Source organism: Melanostigma gelatinosum (assembly GCF_949748355.1).
Source record: "Melanostigma gelatinosum genome assembly, chromosome: 11".
NCBI lineage: Eukaryota > Metazoa > Chordata > Actinopteri > Perciformes > Zoarcidae > Melanostigma > Melanostigma gelatinosum.
Window position 1 is genome coordinate 20,939,566 of NC_136644.1, and position 23,650 is coordinate 20,963,215.

At 42.9% G+C, this 23,650-nt stretch overlaps 2 protein-coding genes across 3 annotated transcripts; both read right to left on the reverse strand.

Annotated features, from left to right (window-relative positions):
- On the reverse strand, positions 1-16,840 carry stox2a (storkhead box 2a; the record flags this gene model as incomplete). Of its 2 annotated transcripts, none has more annotated exons than XM_079278696.1 (4): positions 1-243; positions 2,106-4,617; positions 7,634-7,786; positions 16,486-16,840. In XM_079278696.1, the coding sequence occupies 4 exons, from the start codon at positions 16,838-16,840 to the stop codon at positions 57-59; spliced, it is 3,207 nt and encodes a 1,068-aa protein (XP_079134822.1). In that variant the 3' UTR covers positions 1-56. The 2 variants fall into 2 exon arrangements, with proteins under 2 accessions (XP_079134822.1, XP_079134823.1); XM_079278697.1 differs by lacking the exon at positions 16,486-16,840 and adding an exon at positions 9,221-9,398.
- A 1,764-nt stretch (positions 16,841-18,604) lies between these two features.
- On the reverse strand, positions 18,605-23,331 carry casp3a (caspase 3, apoptosis-related cysteine peptidase a). The gene is made up of 6 exons (XM_079278703.1): positions 23,183-23,331; positions 22,735-22,874; positions 20,442-20,570; positions 20,163-20,338; positions 19,946-20,057; positions 18,605-19,841 (listed from the first exon to the last, which is right to left on the reverse strand). Exons 1-6 carry the CDS (start codon positions 23,239-23,241, stop codon positions 19,612-19,614), a joined length of 846 nt encoding a protein of 281 aa, XP_079134829.1. The 5' UTR covers positions 23,242-23,331; the 3' UTR covers positions 18,605-19,611.
- Between the last annotated feature and the right edge of the window lie 319 nt (positions 23,332-23,650).

Sequence of the window (23,650 nt, forward strand, 5' to 3'; positions counted from 1 at the left end):
AACACCTCACTTCCTCCTCCACCACCACCTTTCATGGTCTCGGTCTGTGCTGCCTGTCAGACGCTGGTGATGGAGGCCAGGCAGTTCGATGACTTCTGGAGTTTCTCAGGCTGTGTGGTGGGGGGTTCTGGGATGGCGCGAAAGCTGAATGGCAGTCCGATGTGGCCGGGGCTCAGCGCTGGATTCTGCCGTCTATTGCTTTCCACGATGCTGGATGTGTTGGATGCAAGGCTCTCACGCGTTCTGCACAAGAGACAACAAGAAGTCAAGTGTTTGCTTTCAAAACGCACCACAAATCTCACATTGTGTATCTCAGAAGGTGTGCTTGGCCAGAAAGAAGAATATCAGTGAAATAAATGGAAGCAATTTGCAGTAGATTTTGCAGGTTTCCTCCCATTATAATCCCAAAAGTTTTCAGTCATTCATCCAGGAAAAAACCTAAAAAATCAAATGTAATAAAGTCTGAGTAGAAGGCATAACCATATGAAGTTGATCATTAATTAAATCATATTTCTATTCAGCACATGCTTCATGTTGTGTAAATTCCAAATTATATACATTATTTATTCCTCATATTAAATATATTTTAGCCCAATATTTATCTTTGAAGAGTAATCTTTCTTAGGAGCTTACATATGTGTCATTGTCTACAATTAATTCTATTAATTTTCCACATGAAGATTAGCCGGTGGAAAGCCTGTATCATGTCTTCTGTGGCTCTGATGGAGGCGTTCTAAAACCCAGATGATGTCATCAGGGTTATTTTCCCTCAACTCCAACTGAGAATTTGACAGAAATCTTGTGTTACAAAAAGGAGAGTCTAAGGACAAGACGCTATTTAGTTGCATTGTGGGAAGTGTCTCATTCAGCGTATTGCGAGCTTAATCCAAACTAGGCAATATAAGTCAGGATACCTCTGCCTCTGCTGCTTTGATTTGACTTTTCTTTTTATTAAATCTGCCCAACAACTTTCTGGAAGTGCAGTATTCAACTGGTGGAGTTATCTCTCTGGCAACTGGTTGATCGTGTTTTTAAATGGTTTACAAGTGATTCACCAATGTTAAACGGCAGCAGTGAGTTTGTGTTTTACTCAAGGAGCAGCTAGCTGGTACGTCTGATAAACAGATGTTTGCAGATGTTGGTATGAAGCTTCAACAATTCATTTCATGTTGATGCATTTTATGGATCATAAATTCAGCAGTTTTTTCAGTACATAACAAAAAACTGTGTCTGTCATCTGAAGTTGGTAAGCCATTTGTTGCCATCAAGATGAAGGAAATAAAACAAAGACACTGCAGTGTCACAGCTGTGTGATGCAAGTAAATATGATTCCAGTTATCCATACACCAACCAGCAGAATTAATATAATTAATAAATGATTGGTAAACCAAAGAGGTATTTATTGTTCAGCATGAAAGTGGTTATGGTGTTTTTTTTGTGCATATTTTGACATTTGTAATAAAAGAATAGGTCAGTACGTGCTCTACACATGTCAGCTAACCCCACAGCAAAGTTCAGGGTCGAAACTAATGAAGTGTGCGAATGACAACACTGAACACTTCTTATCGAAAACAATTTGTTCTGTTTTAGCTGGATTTCACAACAACGAGCAACAAATGTTACGAGACTGTTTGTTAAAGTAGGAAACTGGTCCTTCACACGGTTTTAAATAGCAGCATTGGGACACATCACGGAGAGCTGCTCTTAAACTAGCCCAAAAAATATAACATAAATATAGAATTTATATTATATACACTCAGCGTCCACTTTTTTAGGTCCACCTGTACAATGTGGTGTAACCTCAACAATGAACATATCAAATGTATCCTTTCACCAAAAACATGAGCTTCTGATAGATTGTATTGGATTCAATTATATTCAACAGGTGTACCCAATAAAGTGGTGTGTAGATGTAAAGACCTGAATTTGTTTGTAAATGCATAAACCTCTATAGTTCAATCTACATCCAGTTTGACAGCAATCCAGATGTTTGTGTTCTTCTTCATTTTTACCTCCCCCGCTCAGACTTAACATTTTAAGAGCAAACTGTAAAGAAAATGGTGTCAGACGATGGTACATTCACGACTGTTCATTTGAGCACATACCTGGGGGAGTTGAATCCACTGTCCACCGTGACACTGCTGCTGTCCATGCTGTCCAAACGGGCAGAGTGGGCTGACTTCTGGCTGCTGCTGTTCTCCGTCTCCTTGGGGCTGAGTAAGGTCAGATTGGTCTCCAGTTTCCGCTGCAGATCATGGTCCTTCTGCCGCTCCAGTAACCACTGCATGGTTCCCTCCCCACCACCACCGCCACCACCACTGCCTCCGCCATTACCGCCCACTTCCCCATGGTCCTTGTCCTCTGCTGTCGCCAACTCTTTGTGCGAGTCATCCTCTGCCTCTTCCTCTTCCTCATCATCTGATACATTATAATAGTCAAAGGAGGCGGAGGGGACTGTTGGCTCTAAGCAGCTCTGTAGAACTGCCGGTGACGCTGAGGAAGTGGCTGAATTGGAAGGCTGCTGGGGCTCAGGATTGTCTAGGGCCTCTGTTGGTTTGGCATGTGAGGCTTTCCGCAATGTGCCGGACTTGGTGTAGCTGCTGTCCACGTAGCCTGTGGACAAGGCATTGTGTGGAGGTTTGAACAAAGTGTCCTTGCTGAAGATCTCCTTCCTCTTGATCACCATACTGCCTCCTCCCCCTCCCGGATCTACATTGTGTTGGTGTGGCGTCAAACGGGCATTTTGCACCGGCTCGGGCGTCTGGCTTGGCGTCAGTCGCACTGAGCCGTTCTGTCCCTTTGCTCCCGACAAGTCCTCTTTGTACTCCATCGTGTGAGGAGAGGTGAGGTGAGGCGTTTGGCGGTCAGCCGGAGAGCCCTTTCGGAGTCCCCCTGATGAGGTTAATGTGTCATATTCTGATTTTGCCTGAGGCGAAGGGGCAGTTAGGATTGTTTCATTTGACGTATTGCACTGGAAGTACTCATCTGCTGAGGGCTTAGGAGAAAGTCCCATTAGCTCATTGTACGATGGCAAGCTGTCTCTGCTTTTGTTCCTCTCCATCGTACTCCGGATCCTTGACTCGTCCAAACTCCCTTTCCCCAAATCAGGCACATTAAAATCAGAGTGGAACTTAGCAGCAGACAACATGATCCTTGAGTAGTGGGAGGACTTCTGCGTGGCGCGCAGGGTGCCGTCATCAGTGTAGTAATGACTACGCTCCTCCAGAGTGGGGTCAAAGTCTTCTGGCACCCCCAGTATCGGGCCCTTGAGGGAGTTGTCCATGGACCGAGAGCGTTCCTTAGCTTGATCTGACCTATCGTGACGCGACTTCCTGTCCTGATTGTGACTGTGACTTCTTTGCACTCTTGACTGGCACGTCCCGCGCGACGGCTCTGGGAAGGGCATCTCCGTCCGTCTCTTGGCGAGCTCCCCAGACACGTCCCACTCGGGAGTAACCGGGCAGTACGATTCGGTAATGTTGGGGTTGCTATGGACCAGGTACGTTGCGCCTCCACTTCGTCTGCGCTCCACGGTGTACATGGCCTCCCGAGGCGAGCGAACTAACGAGTGGCTAAAGAAGCGGAAATCCCTTTCCATGAACAAAAGGTCCCAGTTCGAACCCTCAGACGGGTCTCCCCTGGAGGTTCGGGGCTTGCTGTGTGAGCGGGACTTCCCATGTAGGGCCCTCCTGTGGCCCCTCCCCCTCCTGCTCCGTGCACTGTGCTGGGCTGAGGAGCCCGCCTTGTTCTTTTGCGTACGCTCCTCCTCCAGCCTCTTCATCACAGCCGTGTGCCTTGCCACATTCTCCACCGATAGGTCAGGGTTGATTCGGCGGATTATCTCCATCTCCACCTCGCGGGGAATGGCCGTGGTTGGCACCTCCTCGTCACGAAGAGGCCACTCCTCTGGGGGGAACTGGCCTGAGAAGGTGGCCAGCTGTCGCATTTTGTCCTTCTTGAAACTCAGCCTGAAGAGCCTGAGGCCGAACCTTTTGGATTGCTTCTCGCTGCTTCCACCGCCTCCACTTCCTTCTTTCTTTTTGGTCAGAGTGTCACTTTTATAAGGGAAAGAAGTGATGCTTTTGCTCTTATCAGCGGGCTCTTGAGGCGGCGGTTGCTGTGCAGGAGGGGAAGTGGGAAGAGGGGGATAAGGGTACGACGGAGGTTCTCCTCGGTGCTCCTTGGTTGCCGTGCTTGGTGGAGGTTCCACACCATTGTGATCCTTGGGGGGCTTACTTTGATAAGAATCTCCCCTGTGCTCCTTTGGTGACTTACTACTGTGAAGTCTGGACGAGTCTTCGCGATAGGAGTTGTATGAGTCACTGTGATTCTTGCGAGGAGGCCTCTCTCTCAGGCAGCCAGGTGTAGATGGTGTTACGTTGCCAGACTGAGGCGAAGTGCATTGCTGTTGCTGCTGCTGCGACGGTTGCGTTTGGCGCTCTTGCAGCCGATCATCCAGGTGATACCACTTGTTGTTGGTTCTGATGAGGGAAGGAGTAATAAAGTAGGTCTGGGGGGTGACAATGAAGTAGCCCTCTGGAGTTGGGTAGATCTTCCTCTCTCGCACCAGCATGTTCAGGGTATGTCGCAGAACCTCTGAGCTGGGTGTAGGCACGCCTGCAGGAGACACGGATCAGAAGCACAAATACATTTCAGATACATTTTGCATGTACAATAAATTTGTTCAAACACAGGACATTTTGAATAATGTTTCTGAGCATAGAGACCATTTGGAGACGGTTAAATAATCAAAATTAAAAGATTATAGATGAAGAAAAAATGTGGAACTTCCATGATATTTCAGTCACCCAATGCATGTGTTAAGATGGGACCGCGTGAGGATCATGAGTGTTCATTTGTTTCAGAACTTTAAAAAAAGGCAAATAATTAAGACATTTTTTGAAGATCCAACTACATTGAATTGTTTCCCATAAATTCCTCATCTTAATAAATAAAATTGAATATTCTGCATCTTCTTATTAAAAGAATGTCTTTCACGTTTTATATAATGTTCATGTGGAGTGACATTTTCAAACCAAAGTCGCCTCGTTTTTCATGGATGCACCATCTCAGAGATATATTGTAGATGTATTGTGCCACATGTCTCTAAAACTAAGCTTGACATATTCATATTCATGTTTGGAAACATTATGATCTCACTAGAAGTTAAGCTAAACTTGCATTGGTTTGAATTTAGCTTGGCAGCACATGAATGAATGAATAAATGAACAGACACAATGGTGGTACCTACCATTGTGTCTGTTCATTTATTCATCAGAGTTTTAACAGCTATTCATTGTTTGAATGTTTCCTTATATTTTTAAACAAACAATTCAATTAATAACAATAAAAATGTCATGTTTTTAATTCTCTAGAAAATTATAAAAATGCTTGCAGGTATTTTCTGCATCTCTTTAAAAACCTGTAGGTGAGTTTTACATTTTTATTTTTTATAATTTGTTAACGAACCAGATTTTTCTAAAATTGACAATTACCACAGCTCACACAAATCCCCAGACATCTTAAGTAATGTCCGTGACTTGTATACTATGAAACTGATGCCACGATCTAAGATTGAATGTCTAAAAACAAACTGAATAAACTTAACACTCATTCCTAGAGGACTCCTGAGGATATTTTAATCAGTCACCGCAAGAGCTTAGCTTGTATAAATGACCAAATCGACATTACAAGTCGTCAATTTTCAACATCATTCATTACCTTTGTCTAGCACGGTCTTGTGTTGCCTGACATTACATCACCCCTGTGTGTTTTTTCACAGCAATGACGCAACCGATAAGATCGACTCCTTTTCACTGAGGCGTCATATCGAAATAGAGATAAATTTGAGGGACATGCTTCCCATTCCCAAATTTGACCGACAACTCGGTTACACAGTGGTAAAAGCTGTGCTTTTAAACATAGTGTTTGGATAGATTTTAGGATTTCATTTTTTTTATACATTTTAGTGAAGTAAATAACTATAATTTTAAAACATTACATATATTCAACCCATTAACCCATTGGAACGAGGCAACAATTTGGAGTCAGTATAAAACAGATCACAGTATTTTTTTTAAACCTGGGAAATCTTTGTTTTGTGCTTTTAGAATTTGCCAAAAGATAGTTTGAATTTTTTTGCAGTGGGGTTGTATGAGGTATTCATCCATAGTCGGCCTATTACCTACAGCAGATGGTGGTCAGCACGGCTGAAGTTTGAAGAAGCAGACAAGAGTAGCAGCACGGGAGCAGAGCAATGTACTGCTAAAACACATTTTAACTTCTTAAAAGAAAGGCCTACCTAATAGAACAACCTCAGCTGAAGTGTATGCTATATTTAGAATATTTTCAGACGGGGAACTGAACTGAAAGGGAAATTTATCGAGCCTGTTTTTGTCAACAGAGTCTCGTGATTTTGAAGTTCAATTTCCCATCAAACAGGGCTGTCTGACAGCAAGATAAAGCTGAGATAATATTCTAAACACAGCATTTACATTAACAAATATTCATTAATTTTAAAGTTTTTAAAGTGGGCCTTTCTTTTGGGTTGTTAAATTTGTGTTGCTGCTGCCCCCGTCCACAGCAGTGTATTGGTTTGCTCCCGTGCGGGACGACCGCCGTCTACTGTAGATAACACACTGACCATGGATAAGTACCTCATGCAACCCCACTTCAAATAATATTAACTATGCCTTCATGGAGAGATAATAATAATATGATGATTAGATTTTTTATTTATAATAAGAGGAAATGTGCTACTTCCATGATGTCACTGAATTAATATTTAAAAATGAATACTGGTCTGGTTGAGGTTCTTCAAATCACTCTAACAACATAATGTGTTCATAGACAAAGTCCAATAAATAAATGTGTATTATATCGCTTGTGAATAAAACCGAACACCGAATATGAGTAGAGAAAACGAAGAGGAGAATGGCACTGGGAGCTGAAGTGTTTTTCTACATTTGAGACCTGTATTTATTATTCAGGTTTCGGGCTGCATGTCTTTTTTAAAAAATAAAATGTAGGAAAATAGTGAAAAATGTCCGCTAGCTTTCCTCAACAGGACATCTTCAAATGTATTATTTTGCCGACACAGAAGTCCAAATTCCAAAGGTATTCTGTTTACACATATAGTAGAGAAAAGCAGCAAATCCTCACATCTGAAAAGCTGCTTGAAAAATGACTTCAAATAAGTCGATTATTAAAATATGGGCAGATTTATTGATTGCTTACTTGACTAATTGTTTCATACCTATCCCCGTTGAAACATTGATGTTGCTTGCAAGATTTTACAGGATGAAATATCTCAATAATCAATCAATCACTGAAATGCGTCAGAGCCTTGAGGTGAGATCAATAGATGTTTAATGCCTTTATATATGTGTATATATATATATATATATATATATATATATATATATATATATATATATACATATATATATATATACATACCATTACTTTGCTCTTTGAATCTGGCGTGGATAAAATGAAATTGATTTTAATAAAAAACAAATCAGGAGATAATAAACCAGATATGACACATGCACAGATGTATATGTATTAAAAAATCCGTTTCTGCATGCTTTGTGCGGTTCTATATTTTTTTAAGAAGGTCAGAGGAGCGTACCTGGGAAGCTGGCAGTGAGGTGCTCCACCAGAGCCTCCTGGTTAACCGGCTTGTGGGCAGAGTTCATAGCAGAGATGGCCAGGCACAAGATCTCCCCCAGCGGGATGAACTGTGACTGGCTGATAGGTGACATGCTGATCGGAGACACGTCACCTGCAGGAGGAGGAGGAGGAGGAGGAGGAGGCGCAACTGTTAGATCATGAATGAACAGCAGGCGCAGCGTGTGAAGCTATGATGTAATGGTCAAACAGCAGCAGTTTGCATGCTGCCTTCGAACAGCTCCACCCCTCCTCTCTGTGCTTCCTTTAGCCCCTCGTAGGTTAGCATAACGAAGCAGCTGCTGCTGCTGCAGCGGCCGTAGCGTGAGATCACCTGAGTCTTCGCAAACGTCGCAATTCATTTCACATGATCTCACGCACGGGTAAAGGGTGCTTACACAATCAAACCCAGCACATTTTGATTTGAGCGGCTTACACACAGACGTTCTCTGTAGCCTTTGTTGAATTAAGCTGGCTTTGCCGTCAGCAGGAGTGAGTAGTGAGATCATCCTACAACCAGACCGCCCGGCTTCAAGTCCCTCTGAGAGCAAACATCTGCCCTGCTTAAAGGCTGTCAAGCAGCACACTGAATCCATCGCTGCAGCACCTTTGCTGTCGCTGACCCTGCCCTCTGACCTAAACCTGGTGATCGATAAAGGGTTCAAATGAGAAAATATACTACCGAAGCCTCCGTCTTTGATTTTTAACCTTACATTATGTCTTCCGACGTGGACGGATAAACAGACGAATTAATGCCGCCTCATTGATCGCCGTTTTAAGTGTTGTGATCATTTTACTCGCTCCACTTCTTTTACCTGAGCTGAAATGTGTGCAGGGCCCTGCCTCCTCGCCACACTCAACGGAACGGTCAGTGAAGCAACACGATGACGTTATCTCTGCTTAGTATCTCAGCCCCTTAAGCTTCATGTGGCTTTACGAGGCTTTGCTCCTTTTAGTCAACATGAGGACAGCTGGATCCCCGTCCTGTGCTTGTGTAGTGTGGGAATGAGTTGTCGTATTTATTCCACATCTTACAATGAAGCAACAAAGACGGCAGACAGATATGTGACATATCTATAATAAAAAGGGACAGAACCGATAAGATTCTCTCGGTAAAGATATTAGTTTATGACACAAAATATGAACCTGACACTAAATTTGGCACAAGGGGTGATGCCCCTGATGTACAATGACTGAAGTTTTTTGACGGTATACAAAATTTATAGGTGACGAAACATAGGTCAGTAAATATGAAGGATATGGGAATAATATGTCAGGAAGTAAAATGGTTATTTGGACCCACAGAAATACAGTTTTGAATTTTAAAATAAGCCAAATGAGTGTCCAGTATCCAAAGTATTTCTTCTCTATTTCAGTTTGACCTCACTTGATACATTAGACATTACAAGTAATGAAGTTGCCATCATTTCCTACTTGATAGAACATTTTAGTCCATTTCCAACTCTGCCTTTTGCCCCCAAATCAAACTGTCTTTGCTCTGCGTAGCGAGAGGGTGGAGCCTCAGTTGGTGGGAGTGTCAAAGACTCACCTGGCGCACGATAACTCGGTGGGGACGGAGAGAAATGAGGAGCAGGAGGGGGAGGAAGATGCTGCTTCTGCACACGGATGTCTTTCTCACCACGGGAGAGATTGTGCTCCAGCGGGCGCTCGGTATGCTCCGAGCTGGGCCAGGGCCGCCGCAGATTGCTGCTGCGGTTCTTCTTCATCGTGACCCCTTTACCAGGTGGCCTTCACCCCCCGGGGGATGGGATAAGGTGGAGGGAGGGGGGTGGGAGAAGGGGGAAGGGGAGGGAAGGGGGGAGGGGGGTGTGTGCAGGGGGAGGTCGACCAACCTCAGGCTCAGTGCCTCCCCCGCATCAGTAAGAACGTCCCGCTAGAGCGATCACACACCAGACATGGCAGGAACCAGTGTGCGCCTTCACACACATACACACGTCTCATTTACATCCACGAGCAAGCTACAAACGACCGTGTTCGCACTGTGGGTGCTTGTCATAGGCTGCTGGGCTCTCCCAGGCTGATCCGGAGCGATGGCAGCAGCGGCTAAGGTGCAGGTGATTGCGCGAGGCATCACCCTTTCATCGGCATCAGTCCCAGCCACCATTTGTAGCATCCCCATTTGCATGCGTAGGGAGGCACATTACGTAGCCGCTCTGATGTGGGAGGAGGGAGCGGGAGAGAGGTGGGGGGGGCAGGGGTAGAGATGAGGGAAATGGGGCATTGGAAGCAAGGAGGACGGTGTGGAGAGATTTCAGTGGAGGTTTTGGGATCCGCTTGTTCCTTTTGAGTAGTCTGTAACAGGGCAAGAAAGGAGGGGATAGATGGATGGTCAAATGTTCAAAGCTTAAGAGGCCCAGTCTTCGACAACAGCTCAATTCACCACAGGAGTGCTCGGCCGATCCCCGGAACACAAAAGAGCCCACTTAAAAAAATAAAATAAAAGCTCCATTCACCCTAATGGGCAGTGAAACCTCAACAGTATGCAAAGCACCGGAGACGCCACGTTCACCTCCATCTTTATCCGATCAAGCACAAGACCCCATCGTCCTTTCGACAACAGCACACCAGGAGAGGGTGGGGAGAAACAAATGGAGAGCATAGAAATAAATAAATAAAATTTCAAGAATAGAAATCCACCGTTTCCCGCAATCCAACGGAAGAAGCTCCCGATTCTATCGCCGTAGCATCCATTCATTAACAGGGGGGGATGCAAACTCCAGTCAACGGCAAATCTCTTTCAACGCTAATGCTGCAGCTGCTCCCAGCACCTCCAGGAAGGGTGTGTGAGTATGTGTGTGTGTGTGTGTGTGTGTGTGTGAGAAAGTGTGTATGCGCGCATCCGCCTGCTGCGCGCGATTCTGCGTGAGTATGCATGCGTCTGTCTGGGTGATTGAGGCTGAGGGGAGGGGAGGAGAGGATGCAAGAGAGAGAGAGAGAGAGAGAGAGAGAGAGAGAGAGAGAGAGAGATTGAGGACATGCATACGGCAGAGAGGAGAGCAAATATCAACAGCTCGAAAAACACACACAGGAACAAAATAAATATATATATGTTCAGCCCTCAGATGTTGTCCGGGGAATAGCTCAGCCTCTGAATCTTTGGCTGAATTTCCATCCTCACCCTCCTTTCTCTCGTGTTCCCTCACCCTCTGCTCTTGAAAGATGAGGGGCCCCTTAAACCACCATCCGTCCTCTTTTTGTGTCTCACCTGAAGCTAAAGACTTGACAGGGCCACAACCAAAGGGAACCATTTTACAGCGTCCTGATTTTGTGTGTGTGCGTGATCAGTGCTTTCCACCGGTTGATTCAGTAACTTAATACCGTGCGGAGCTGTCAGTGAAAAAGAAAAACCCCAAAGCATCCCCTTAATCACATCCAGAGTGGCAGCTCCTGCTAGCTGCAGACCTCTGCTGACTCACATGTGTGGAGTGTGAATGGACAGTTGGAGGGACAGAATAAGGAGCAAAGTGAGAGGGCAGGACGGGCCACGGGTGGAGGAGGAGGAGGAGGAGGAGGAGGGGGGGGGTGGCGGTGTCACAACCAATCTGCTCCAGTTCACTGATACCAAAGAGAAAGAGGAGAGGAAGGGAAGGAGGAGTGAGGAGGAGGAGGAGGAGGGAGAGCGACGCCACGCCAGCCATTTTATTTCTCAGTAGTACTGCAACAGCCTTTGTTGCCATGACGACGCAAGCCGATGATCTCATAGCTGTTACCTTTTTGAGTGCTGTTCCCTTAAAGAGCCAGTTACTCCAGATAGAAGCAGACAGACGCCACACAGACGTAAAATACTCCGGCATTGCTGCTCGACACATTCAGGTCCTTCCAACAATTGTCTGACAACAACTATTACACTGGCTGCGAGAAATAAATGGCAAGATGTCCTGATAATAAGAAGGCATTCTATGAGGCCACGTATCCACAGTGACGACAAGATATCCTATAAAATGTCCGAATCACTCCAAATGTGAAGCGATGAGTCGGGACGATTAATCGATTACTTTGTTCGTCTTTGTTAACTGATTAATTGTTCAAGCGACAATGCCTAAAACATCCACTGGTCATATGTGAGGATCTAATACTTTTTCGGGGTGAATATAGAAAAACATTTGAAGAACTACAATGGAGATTTTTCACTATTTTCTTACATCTTGCTGACAAAAAGATGTAATTGAGGAAATATCAGAAAATGTATCAAAAACAGACTTAAGTTAGCTCAATAGGCATTTAGCTAATGCATGTTATTAACGTGTAGCATTATTGTAAGCGTGTTAACATAGCACTTTGATGTTTAACAGGTATGTTTGCCATGTTGACCGTTTTTCGCATGTTAACAGTCGCCAATAAGTACTGAACACAAAGTGCAGCTGAGTTGGTTACTTTTAGCAGGTGTATGGTGAAAAGTATGAGAAAAAAATGTGAATTGTGTCCCGATGATGGTGTTAAATGAAAAGTCAGTGGATTGTAACATCCATAGAGCCGTCGCTAACAATGTTACACGGTATTGGAATCTCATTAAAGGTTGTTCCAGCTGTGTGTTGAATGTCTTTTAGGTGAAGTACATCAACTCATCGCAAGACTGGATTTGTCTGAAGGCATGCGTTACCAATAAATGATCAATAGAATGTCATTGCTGTAAATGTAACACTGCACGCAGGATAAATCCAACACAGATGTCGCATTGATAGTACTATCCTGCTGTACAACACACTAGTTCTGAGCTTTAAAGGATTTGTGGCCTGCTACAAATCCATCCAACTTCCTTGCAAACGGGACCATTTTTGCCGGTGGTCTGCCCTCCAGTGGAACATGTAGGACAACACACGTCTTTTTCGCAGTAAGCTCTTAAGGCCAGACACCGAACAAAGAGACAAAAGACGTTTCACCACAGCCCGCAGCCTACATAACACATCTGACATTAAGATATACGGTAACAAATCTCTCCGCAGCGTTGAACATTTCCCCCAAATTCTCCACTGGGTCCCTCCCTTTCCTTCCAGAGGAGACCTCTGCTACAGCAGGGAATGCGGTGCCGTAGTCGGTGCTTTCCTGCACAAATGCTCCACTTTTCCTTCCTTAAGAGCGCACGCACTCCTCCCAGTCCACTGTTTGTTTCCTGCTAACGGATACAAAGTCCCTCGGTTAATCAGATTGAATTGTCGGTATTAAAAACCACTTTGTTTCCACACAGCTGAAAATCCACAACTTTAGTCTAAATGTTGTAATCCAGCTACTTTTCGGCTCTAATCAAACACTCGCGGGCAGTTTGGTGGATAATCTGCATCATATAAACATGTAGCACTCGTATGTGAGTAATGTGCACAACTGTATACGTTTATCCCACATCAAAATAGCATTTCACAACAGCTGTAAGACTTCAGCCATAAAGAAAATTTGATTTATTCGATTTATTTCTTAAATAATGGAGATTTTAATCCATTCCTGTTTCCCTCCAGCCTGTCTGTTAGTTTTTATCCTACAGACAAGAAACTTTTCAGATGCATTCAAGTGTCCAAAATCTTGTTAATAAATGACATCGTTGCATGATTTTGCAAGCATACACTATTCCAAATGCTGACCATCTACACTCAGCTAATGAACAGCATCATTTGTCTGAACTTGTCTCGTAAAGTCAAATGAGTCACGCAGCAACTTGCAGCCCATACTAGAAAATCAACACTGCAGCCGTTTTTTTTAATCTGTATACTATTATCATCACTCATAGACATAAAAAATAAACATTGTTGCATGCTAGAGTTCTTTTAGGTGATCTCAAAGAGGCCAGATGGTTGAAATGTGACTCTTGCTTGAATTCAAATGAGCTTACTATTAAACTAAAGATTGATTCTGATGACCGGTAATGTGGTGGCCACTTCCCCGTTGCATGCAGCGCAACTACACAACGAAATGACTTTTCACCGTTTGGTCCCGTTCCAAGTTAATTATCCGATAGGCCGTGGGTTTATTGGGTCGTGGGCCGTGGGTGTGTTGGTTGTGGCATTATAGAGTCTGGTGAGTTATTAGCTATAAGACAAACATTCCACAGCTTATCTGTGTTTGCTCCAGTGGTGTCAGTGAAGCTGCGTCACTTCCTGTGACAGACGGACTCGGAAAATAAGCGTCTTTAAGATTTACCTCTTGGACTATAACGTACCTTTTTCAGTCAATACAAACAATGTCTAGCAGCTCAATGTAGACACTTGATAACATGAAAGGAGCTGAAGTGTTTGAACGGACAATACACACTAAAATCAACCGTTCAATCGGAACAATGGAGAGTCTGGTCAGTGTTGAGCCGGAGCAGTAGGTGCTGCAGGCTGACTTGAGACAAATTGTTTCATCCCAAAGTTTGAGTTAAATCTAATATGTCTGTGAAATTACAGGCAGATACTGTTACACAACTGCTGGAAACGCTGCTAATGAGAACAGATCGTGTTGCAGGCCGTTAAACCTAAACAATGAGCTGAGATGAGGGGAACTGCAACTGCGTGACACCTTTGACACAACACATACTCATCGAATTAAATCCATTGTTTTTATAAAAATATTGATCACAGAAGCTTTAAAGATGCTTTACATAAACTGTTGCAACAATATACAGTACAGGGTTTCCCCCAAAACGCAATTTAGTCATTAAATTACGATAATAACAACAGCTATAATTGTTCAACATAAGGACGTTTGTGTCACTTACTGCTATTAATCCAGTCTTTTGATTGCATGAGTTCTCTACTGTATGTGCAGCACTTTGGCCGTATTTTAAAATGTGCTATACAAATACATTTTGATTGATTGATTGATAAAAGTTTATCACTTTGTTATGATGGTTGCGTGCTGCAAAAAAAACAATAAGCTGAAAGAGGCTAAAATGCTCTGTTGAGTTAAAGGGAACTGCAATATTTTGGGGTGACAACTGTTTTCGGATTTGTCACGACAAGCAACACCCAAACTCATTTGACCCATCTGCTACAACCTGCATGCAACCTGTCTTGACTCACAGAGGGAGTAAACGATGATCTAGGGCTGGGCGATAAATCGATTTAATCGATTAATTCGAATGTGTGCTTTAAGGCGATGTGTTTTATTGAAAATCGAGAAAATCGCCCCCACCCCTCCCCCCGTTGGGTTCCCGTAGTTGAGTGCGCGCGCATTGTTTACAAACGAAAACAATGGCGGCCAGCAGTGAAGCTCTCGTTCTTAAGAGAGGGAAGAATGTGTCTTCCGTGGTCTGGAAATGGTTCGGGTTCGTGTCATCTGACACAGAACAAACAGCCTCAAACAGAGGCATGCCGCCGAGTGGGAGAAGTGTTGGAGGGAGCAGGACCGCGGGAGCACAAGCGACGCTGTCTTCCTGGCAAAAAATATTTAGAAAAAACATGCACTACTGTTTAATACTGTTGGTTATGTTGTGAATGCACTTGATTTTGTTTACATGCACTTATTTACTGTGCACAATATGTTATGTTGATGTTAGATCAGATGTTGGACTTTTGAAAATGTGAATGGTAAAGGGTCACATACATTTTATTTCATGCTGTGTTTGTATCAGTGTATTCAGTTAGAAAAGCTTACTGTCAAAAGTTACATTTGCACAGTTGTTTACAATGGAAGGCTACTATTTAATGCCATTTAATGTTATCTTTAATTTAATTTTATATTTAAATGATTCAGGCAAACAAAAGAGTGACCAAATACTTTTTGTATACTACAGGCACCTTTCTACAATGTTCAGGTTTTGTTTGCACTTTATTTTTATCAACCTACGAGGGAAAATCATCACAAAATAAAATAAAAAATTGTTTTCAACAGCTTCTGTCATCTGCAAAAATTTGTGGGGGAAAAAATCGATTTAAATCGTGAATCGGATTTTTTGTAAAAAAATCGGAGATTTTATTTTTAGGCCATATCGCCCAGCCCTACGATGATCTATAAAAAGCTCAGGGGAAAGTACTTTCACTCACTATCATAAATAAGGAGAGTCGTATTCGGTTTAATACCAATCAGCACATTCTGACACGTTGGTAGACGAAAGAAGAATCTTTAGAGTTGTCTTTTTCACGTTTAGTTCTTTGTTACTTGAGCACACCGAATTATCATTTGAAGGTTGCGCTTCAGAACTTCAGAGTCTCTTCGAGAAGGTTGGTGCCTGTAACTTCACTTTGTTTTGCAGTTTATTCCAGTAGCAATGGTCACAACACCTGAAACTAGTCTTCCCCAGTTCAACAACATTCAAGGTGTGCAGCTATTGTTTTTTTGTATTGTTCCAGGATTTTACGTTGTGGAAACCTGAACCCTGAAGTTAGTTCAAGTGTTTAGGGTGTCAAGTCTGAGAGCAGTCAAGTCCATGTCCTCTTTGTTTGTGACTTAAGTCTCACGTCTACAGCTCTGGACTGACGTGTACGGTGTAAATGGAAATACTGCTGAATGGTACAAGGCACGTTAATATGACCAACCAGAGTTTCAATTTAAAGTTGAAATCACTTTATTTGTGTCATCTAGTCTTCTTCTGACAGACTCTGTGGTCATTACATGTCATTGTCACTGCACACTTTACTTATTGTTAACACTAAACTTTCTAAACGCTCGCTTTTACTTCTAATTTGTGCTACTCATTTTTTTTTTTTTACTGATGGATGACTCTGCTTTGGTCGGCATGGTTTTGTGGCCATGCTGCAGGCTGAAGGCCACATTTTTCCCATGCAAAATTAAATCAAGTGGAAAACAACGACTCCTATGCAAGGACTACCTGTGCAACTTTAACTTTAGTTGAGTGCAATAGCATGAACTTAACATACTGACCAATGCACGTGATGGCGAAGCCCTGAGGGGCTTTGAGGGTCCGTCTTGTCCACCCGTTCCTGAGGACCTGCAGATGAGCTTCTTTGCCCTGAATCAGCAGCACATGCTCATCAATCCAGCCGAGGAAGAAGAGCTCAGACAGCGCGTGTGTCAGCGCCTTGTTCCAGAAATGCTGCATGTTTACGGATTTGAAATTCGCGAATACCTCGTAGCCGGAGTGATGCTGCACCTTCACGGAGAGTGGTGGTGGTGATGGTGGTGATGATGATAGTGGGGAGCCTCCTTCATCTTCTCCGCGAACCCGCGACAGCACCAGAGCCAGAGAGTGCGGAGCGACGGGAAGGGACTTCTCCATTCCCCGTTTCAGGCAAAGTTCACGGTGGTCCGCATGGAAATGAAAGAAAACTTACTGTTTCTTCACTGTAAGGAGGTTGTTTTTAGACCACCGCATGTCTTAACGTTTCTATGGCTGGTGGTCTTAAACTGTTTCAGACATATTAAAGAAATGGACCGCAAGAGTAAAAACACGCGGCGCTGCTCCACAGTTTGCAGCACGACGTTATAAAAGTGAAACACAGGTGCTTCATGTAAAATCAGGGGTATAAGCAACCTGACACGCTGTCTGCAGCAGCCAACTAACGTTAAACCAATGTCAAAGAGTATTTGGGTCTATTTACAGCGACAAAAGAGGCGAGGACTTGTGCTGCGTTCAAGGGCCACACGTAAACTCCCATTTTACACTTTTGGAAGACCATCAATGTGAGCCAATGTGTGGAAATTGTTGAACTAATTGTTCAGAAAAAATAACAATCGATTTGATGTATGACTGAAAACACCAAAAGAAGTTCAGAAGATTTGGCTCAACAACACACTCCAATGGCACAAAGCTGTGGCCAGCAATAACGAAACACACGATTCAGTGTAAAATATACTGCAACTTTATTTTCACCAAAGGGACATTTGTTCTACTGCAAGCTCACACAGAACAGACACAGATTTATATATAAAGCATAATAATAATCATATGTAAAACATATTTTAATTAATCGTTTATCAAATTGTTAATAAAAGTACATTTTCAACTTCCCCCAGGTCTGAGCCCAAGTCACTACGAGTGACAAAAGCAACACAACATTGATTAGTCCCGAAACGGTCAAGTTAAATTCAGAATTGTCCTTAAATTAAATTAGGACCAGAAGGCAACCTGCATTCTCTCTACTGACCAGCAGGGGGCGGCGACTCTGGTTGCAAAAATAAGTCTGATTGTATAGAATTCTGAGAAAATGACTTTACTTGTCACTTGATTTATTATTTCAATACACATTGTAAACATGAGTTTATTGTCTCAGTCGCAAGTCTTCTTTAATACAGCATGTTTATTTATAAATTATGGTCCATTTAGAGTCAAATAGACCATAAAGCAGAGTAGGGAGGACAGTCTATTAGGGATGATTTCAAACTGTAGTTGGCGTTTTGAGCCATTTACAATCATGGAATGCCAATAAACCTAATTACTAACACCAGGATTGATACGTTTCATCACGTAACATTCATATTTTAATTTATATCTTAAAGAAAATGTTAAGTGTCCAGTTAATCTTTCAATCTGAGAATGTATGGCTTAATGAAAACAATCGTACAATAAAGCGAATACAATCACATGAGCTAGGAATGAGTCAGTCTTGTGTATCCTGCAGATTTTATCCCAGGACTATATTCTCAACTATAACAACGGTGAACAAATTGCAATTTCTTAAATCTACTTCTGATTGGAGTTGTATATTTGTCTGTGTTCAGTACGTCCAACCGGTACCAAGTGGCCTGTCGTGTGTGAGAGCTAGTTGAGGTGAAGTGAGTCTGTGCTCGCAGTGAAGGACTCTCAGGCCCAGCTTTATTTGGCCCAGGGCCTCAGGATCCGGTGGCCCAGTTCTTCTCACCTCGCAGCAAATCTAGAGTAATCCTGGTTGTTCACACTCAGTGTACACAAGTAGACCCGTTACTGTGTGTGTGTGTGTAGAGGTTAAATATGAAAACTGGCCAGACGTGATGAGAATTGAGCATTTTAACTTCAGTAATAAACTGGATGTTATCGTTACACTGACTCTGCTGTACAACAGAGAACAATGAAAAGTAGTTTTTATTTTTCAGAAAAAACATTACACCAACCTCACAGTATCACTGCTTACAAAATACTAATGTAGAAAAAAAAAGCCCAAAGTGATGCTCATAGCAAAGTCGAGTATATTGAGACGACATAAAACCTGGATTGTCTAACAGTGAAGTATTTTAACAGCAAAATTGATTTCAGATAGTTTGCTGTAAATATTGAAATATTTACTCAAATGACCAGCACCTGGATCAGCACACAATCAAATTGTGTTTTGAAATTATAGCAAAAAGCGTCCCATTTGTTTTAACTTTAAAACAAACTCCAAGAAATACATTTACTACCTTAGATAAGATGTAAACATGTGTTCAAGTATGGAAATGAGCGAATAAAAGTATCGTGCAAGTGGGCTGGCTTTTCTCATGCATGCTATGAAGTCTGACATTTAGAAAATGAAAAACAATTAAATTCACTCAATAGTGAAGAAAGATTAATAACACGACACAGAAACGACACCCGATCCCTTCAAAACTGCCGAGTCATAAGATGCTGATGTTGGCGGGCAGGAAGCCCATCTATGTTTTCATGATCAAACAAACATAAAAAGGTTTTTATCAAACTGGCTACCAAAATATTTCCCTGAAAAGTGTTTAGTATAAAACAGAAGAGAGGCATTCACCGGCCTCAAATTCAAATATGGCTTTGAATATTGCATTCAAAGCCATATTTTTGTGGTTACGTTAATGCTTTTGTTTAACATGTTATGGTAAATGTTTAAAAGACAATTCAAAATTGTTGTCCTGCAGAGATAAAAAACAAACACTCAATGCCTCATATCGCAGAACTGTACTCCACACAGAAAGAACCGTATAATGCCAAGCATTGTGAAATATGTGAGCTGAACGTCCAAGATACATGCAGTCAGACGGCATAAACTAAAAATAATTCACAAACACCACCTCATACTCCAGCCTTTCTTCTGCAGATGAAGGCTGGAGTCTTCCAATAGACAGACGACATCAAGGGGAGAAATACATCTCTTTGGTCAGCATTGACACAATGCATGGGATTTGTTTCTTTGCATCGAAGCCGGGTGAATTCGAGAGAGACTCAAACTCTACTGCCACCTTGTGGTTCACTCGAACCATGATGTGCTGAAGCTCCAATTCTTTTCCATAAGTGGTGAACATGTCACACAGCGACTGCATGAACCAGGACCCAGACATCGTGTTCCTCCACGAGTAGTAGCCTGTAGGCAGATGAGTGATAGAATAAAAGGGCCCATCAATATAATAAAAAGGGTAACAATTAGTCTAGAAAAGCACCCGTGTGCATGCGTGAGTGAGTATTAACCTGGGGCTGTGGAGAAGGCATACAGGAAGTCGGCTTCTACAGGGATCCTGGTAGTGCCGTCTTCTCCACTGTCTGCTTCAATGCCTGCGTCCAGATCGGTGCCTCTGCAAGCCTACACGATGTGCACACAAACAAAAACAAGACCAGGTTAAGACATTTTAGCAAAGTCCAAGAGGAGGAAAAAAAATATAACAAAAGACACAAAATCTTACAATACCTGGATGAAGAAGAGTTTGGGCTTTCCCACCAATGATTTGCAGCGATCACCTCGAAAAAGTGACGTCAGATACTTGAGCTCGACTGAGCCATCGGTACCGAAGAACACGCCCTCGTCGCCATGACTCAACAGAACACAGACAAATGAGGCGTAGCAGCTGTGGTCTTCCTTTGACGCTAAATTAAAAGAAATAGGATTTAATCTTTAATACGCAATGATATGAAAGACAGCAGCTATTATTTGTGTGCGTTTTGTAACAACATTTTGTAACAAGCTTACCAGATGTTAAAACCTGCTTCATCTGGTCGACTGACTGGTCGTTGTAAACCTTCACTTTATAACCCAACTTCCCAAACACTTTCATCGCGTTGGCTGCATCCACATCTGTACCGTTTCGTTGATTCATGCCTTTAAAAACAAAAAGCAACACGATGAAAACATAATTTAATTTTTAAAGGAACAAACATCTTCCTTCCTCTTATGCAGATTTCACCACTACGACAGACTAACTTAGCAGATTGTATGCAAAACACATTTGTTTTCCTTTCATTCTACTCAGTGCGTGCGCGCCCCACACACACACGCGCACACACACACACACACACACACACGCGATTGTTTGTGTTCATTAGTCTGTATTATTTTTACGATTCTGTTGTTCACAGAGCCAGGCATTCAGGACATTCTCCTAACTTTTAACCTGCACAGACCTGCACGGTGGCAGTGGGATTTCCAGGCGCACCTTTTCTGATCTGTACTGACGTCTAGTTACCTCACATAAAGCGCCACATATCTTCACCCCAATCAGCCAGAAAAAAAGAACACATAAACGGGTGTAAATAATGAGATGATTGCTGGCTGAATAGCATTCGCACCGTCATGGATGACTGGAACATTTGAATAGAACAGCGCCATCGTTAACGTCATTAGTAACACCTGTGCTTTCCCGCTATGACAAGTCAAAATGTCCCGTCTTAGGAGGGCACAACCATGTTGTGTGCCGTCAGACGACATCGCCTATCTCCCGTCTGGAACCCTTGTGTTCAGGGTTGAACACCTCTCTAGTCTGTTAGCTACAGTAACGGTGGTCATCTGTTTTATTTCTAGGAGTGGACCACACCTATCCTGCTAGCGTTTTACACAAAGTCTGATTGGCTCTTGCACAACATGCTGCAATATTCTTGGAAACGTGCGTGTGGATTTAGAGAAAGCACATATTTACCATAAAAGGAATCGGTTCTCGGTTGAGCAGGCCTTACTCATATGATGTACTTGCTCTTGGAACATTGTTGACCAAGCAGTCATGTGTACTCAGTAAGTCCTGCTCGACAAGTTTGTCAAACACAAGTCTGATGGCAAAATAAGACAAATCGTACAGTAACTGATGCACAGCAGACTGAAGCTGTATTCAGTGATATCAAAAGGTCTTCTCGGACGGATAATAGAGGCTCTTTCAATCATGGCTGTTCTCACACATTATCGCCAACTATTGTAGACATCGGGCCTTTTGTATCCAAAAAGTAGTAACATTCCCTTATAGATCCTTAAAAAGGGCAGACACGGTGATTAGTCACAAAAAGATGATAAACACCAAAAAGACACGTGCCAATTCAGCAGCCTGCCACAATACCCAAGTGACCAATTCCATCAAACTTGAAAGAGGAACTAATCAAACCATGGATTCACATGTGATGCATGCCAAGTCACTGCAAATCATGTGGATACCTGAACTTCCCGAAGAGTCACTGACAGTTTGCTGCACTGAGAGTTATTGAATTGTCTTAATCAAATGCAATGATGCAGAGAGAAGGAATAGTACAACTGCCTGCTTGTTCTCATTTTCAGTAAAGGACACAGAGCAATCGTTGTCTAATTAACTGGCATGGGGTGCAGTTAAACAGGATCCACAGCAACAAGATTAAATTGAGTCCCCGAGCACACTCGTCGTCTCATGAAAAGGTGTGGATGAGAGATGATTGGCCTGCTTTGCTGAACACCGAGATGTCCGTCTGTTTAAAAGAACTTTCATGGAGCTCCCACATCTCCAGTTTTCTGACGGGGGATATCCTCGCGGAATCTGAAGTTCACTCGTGTACACCCAACTGGACAGGGCCGCCACAGACACCTCTCCAGCTGATCCCTTACGTCTAATGAAATATTTAATGGTGAACATTTGAGGAACCTGACCCATTAGCCTTGGACTAATCTGTTGCTTTAGTCTCGATTAACTGAGCATTAAAAAATGCCACATTCTTAAATCCCAGTGTGGCTTTTTCTCAATTGCGGGAAAATAAAACTTGAACCCAACAAGAAAGAATAAATACATCACAAAAGGAAAGTCATTATTTTCATTACCATGGAACTAGTACTATAAAGTACTTTTTTAATTACTTTGAATAGATGTTATCACCAGATGGTTATTTTTTAAATTATGAAAAGACTTTCAGCACCAAGTAAAACCAGAGTTTACAGTTAAACCTGGTTCTGCATCAAATATAACAGTCTACAGTGGTAATATGTATTCGCAGCAGATTCACTTATAAGTTTCATCTTAAGGTAAAATGTAAAACACCTGTTCTTCTGTCAAAGTTCTTGTTGTTGATCACGATGCACTGGCCGATGCTGGGAAAGTTCAGACTGTATCTGAAGCTGTGGGCGGTGGGCTTGGCGTCCACGTCCACGGAGCCAGACGCAGACAAAGACAACTCTGACCTGAGGGAAAACGAGACCATAAACCAGCATGTACTTTAACTGTGATAACACGCTGTACGTAATGTTCGACAAAGGGCTAAGGAAGCATTTAAGGGGTCGCCGGCCTGTGCTTCATACATCACGAGTGACTTAAAGCTGGTCTAACGTTACAGACTTACAAACAGCTGATGTGTAATAATAAGCGGGTGTATTAAAATATGCTAACAGCTTGCTCATCTCTGCACGCCTGCTGACTTGGAGAGAACAACATGGGCTACTGATAAACATCGCTAAATGGCTATCGGATAAATAAACAAACCGTGACTCACTGGTGTCCGTCGCCACTCTTTGCGTCTGTGGAGTCTCCACCGGGTCCGTTTACCGACATCCTTCTGATTCAGATAATGAAGCTCACAGTGAAACGGCACACCCTGATGCACGGTAAAAACCCAGCGGACAACTAATGCTAGCTGCTAACGTAAGAGACTAAGCTAGCTGCGCGCGGCGGATAGAAGAAGACGCTGATGTCACGCGCAGCGGCGGAGAGCCGCTCGATTTAAAGCCCAACGCCTCCAAGTGACGAGGGGCGGAGCCAGGTTCAGGAAACGGAACACTTTGTGGTTTTATATTGTATTTGTGTATTGTGAATATAGTTCTGAAACTGATATATTATTTTGATTGGCCTAAAAAAGTTTGTCAAATTTAAATCTATCTGAAAATACTGGAATTAGGCTGTAAAATACCCACTGTGTCATTCACCCTGGTCGCTATATCCCCTCAAATTCCCAGTAAAAAGA

Excerpts from the sequence above, each read along its gene's own strand:
- casp3a (XM_079278703.1), bottom strand. The coding sequence starts at position 23,241 with ATGTCGGTAAACGGACCCGGTGGAGACTCCACAGACGCAAAGAGTGGC. Across the intron at positions 20,339-20,441 it reads GAAGCAGGTTTTAACATCTG|CGTCAAAGGAAGACCACAGC; the intron begins GTAAGCTTGTTA and ends CTTTTAATTTAG. Across the intron at positions 20,058-20,162 it reads CCAAACTCTTCTTCATCCAG|GCTTGCAGAGGCACCGATCT; the intron begins GTATTGTAAGAT and ends CACATCGTGTAG.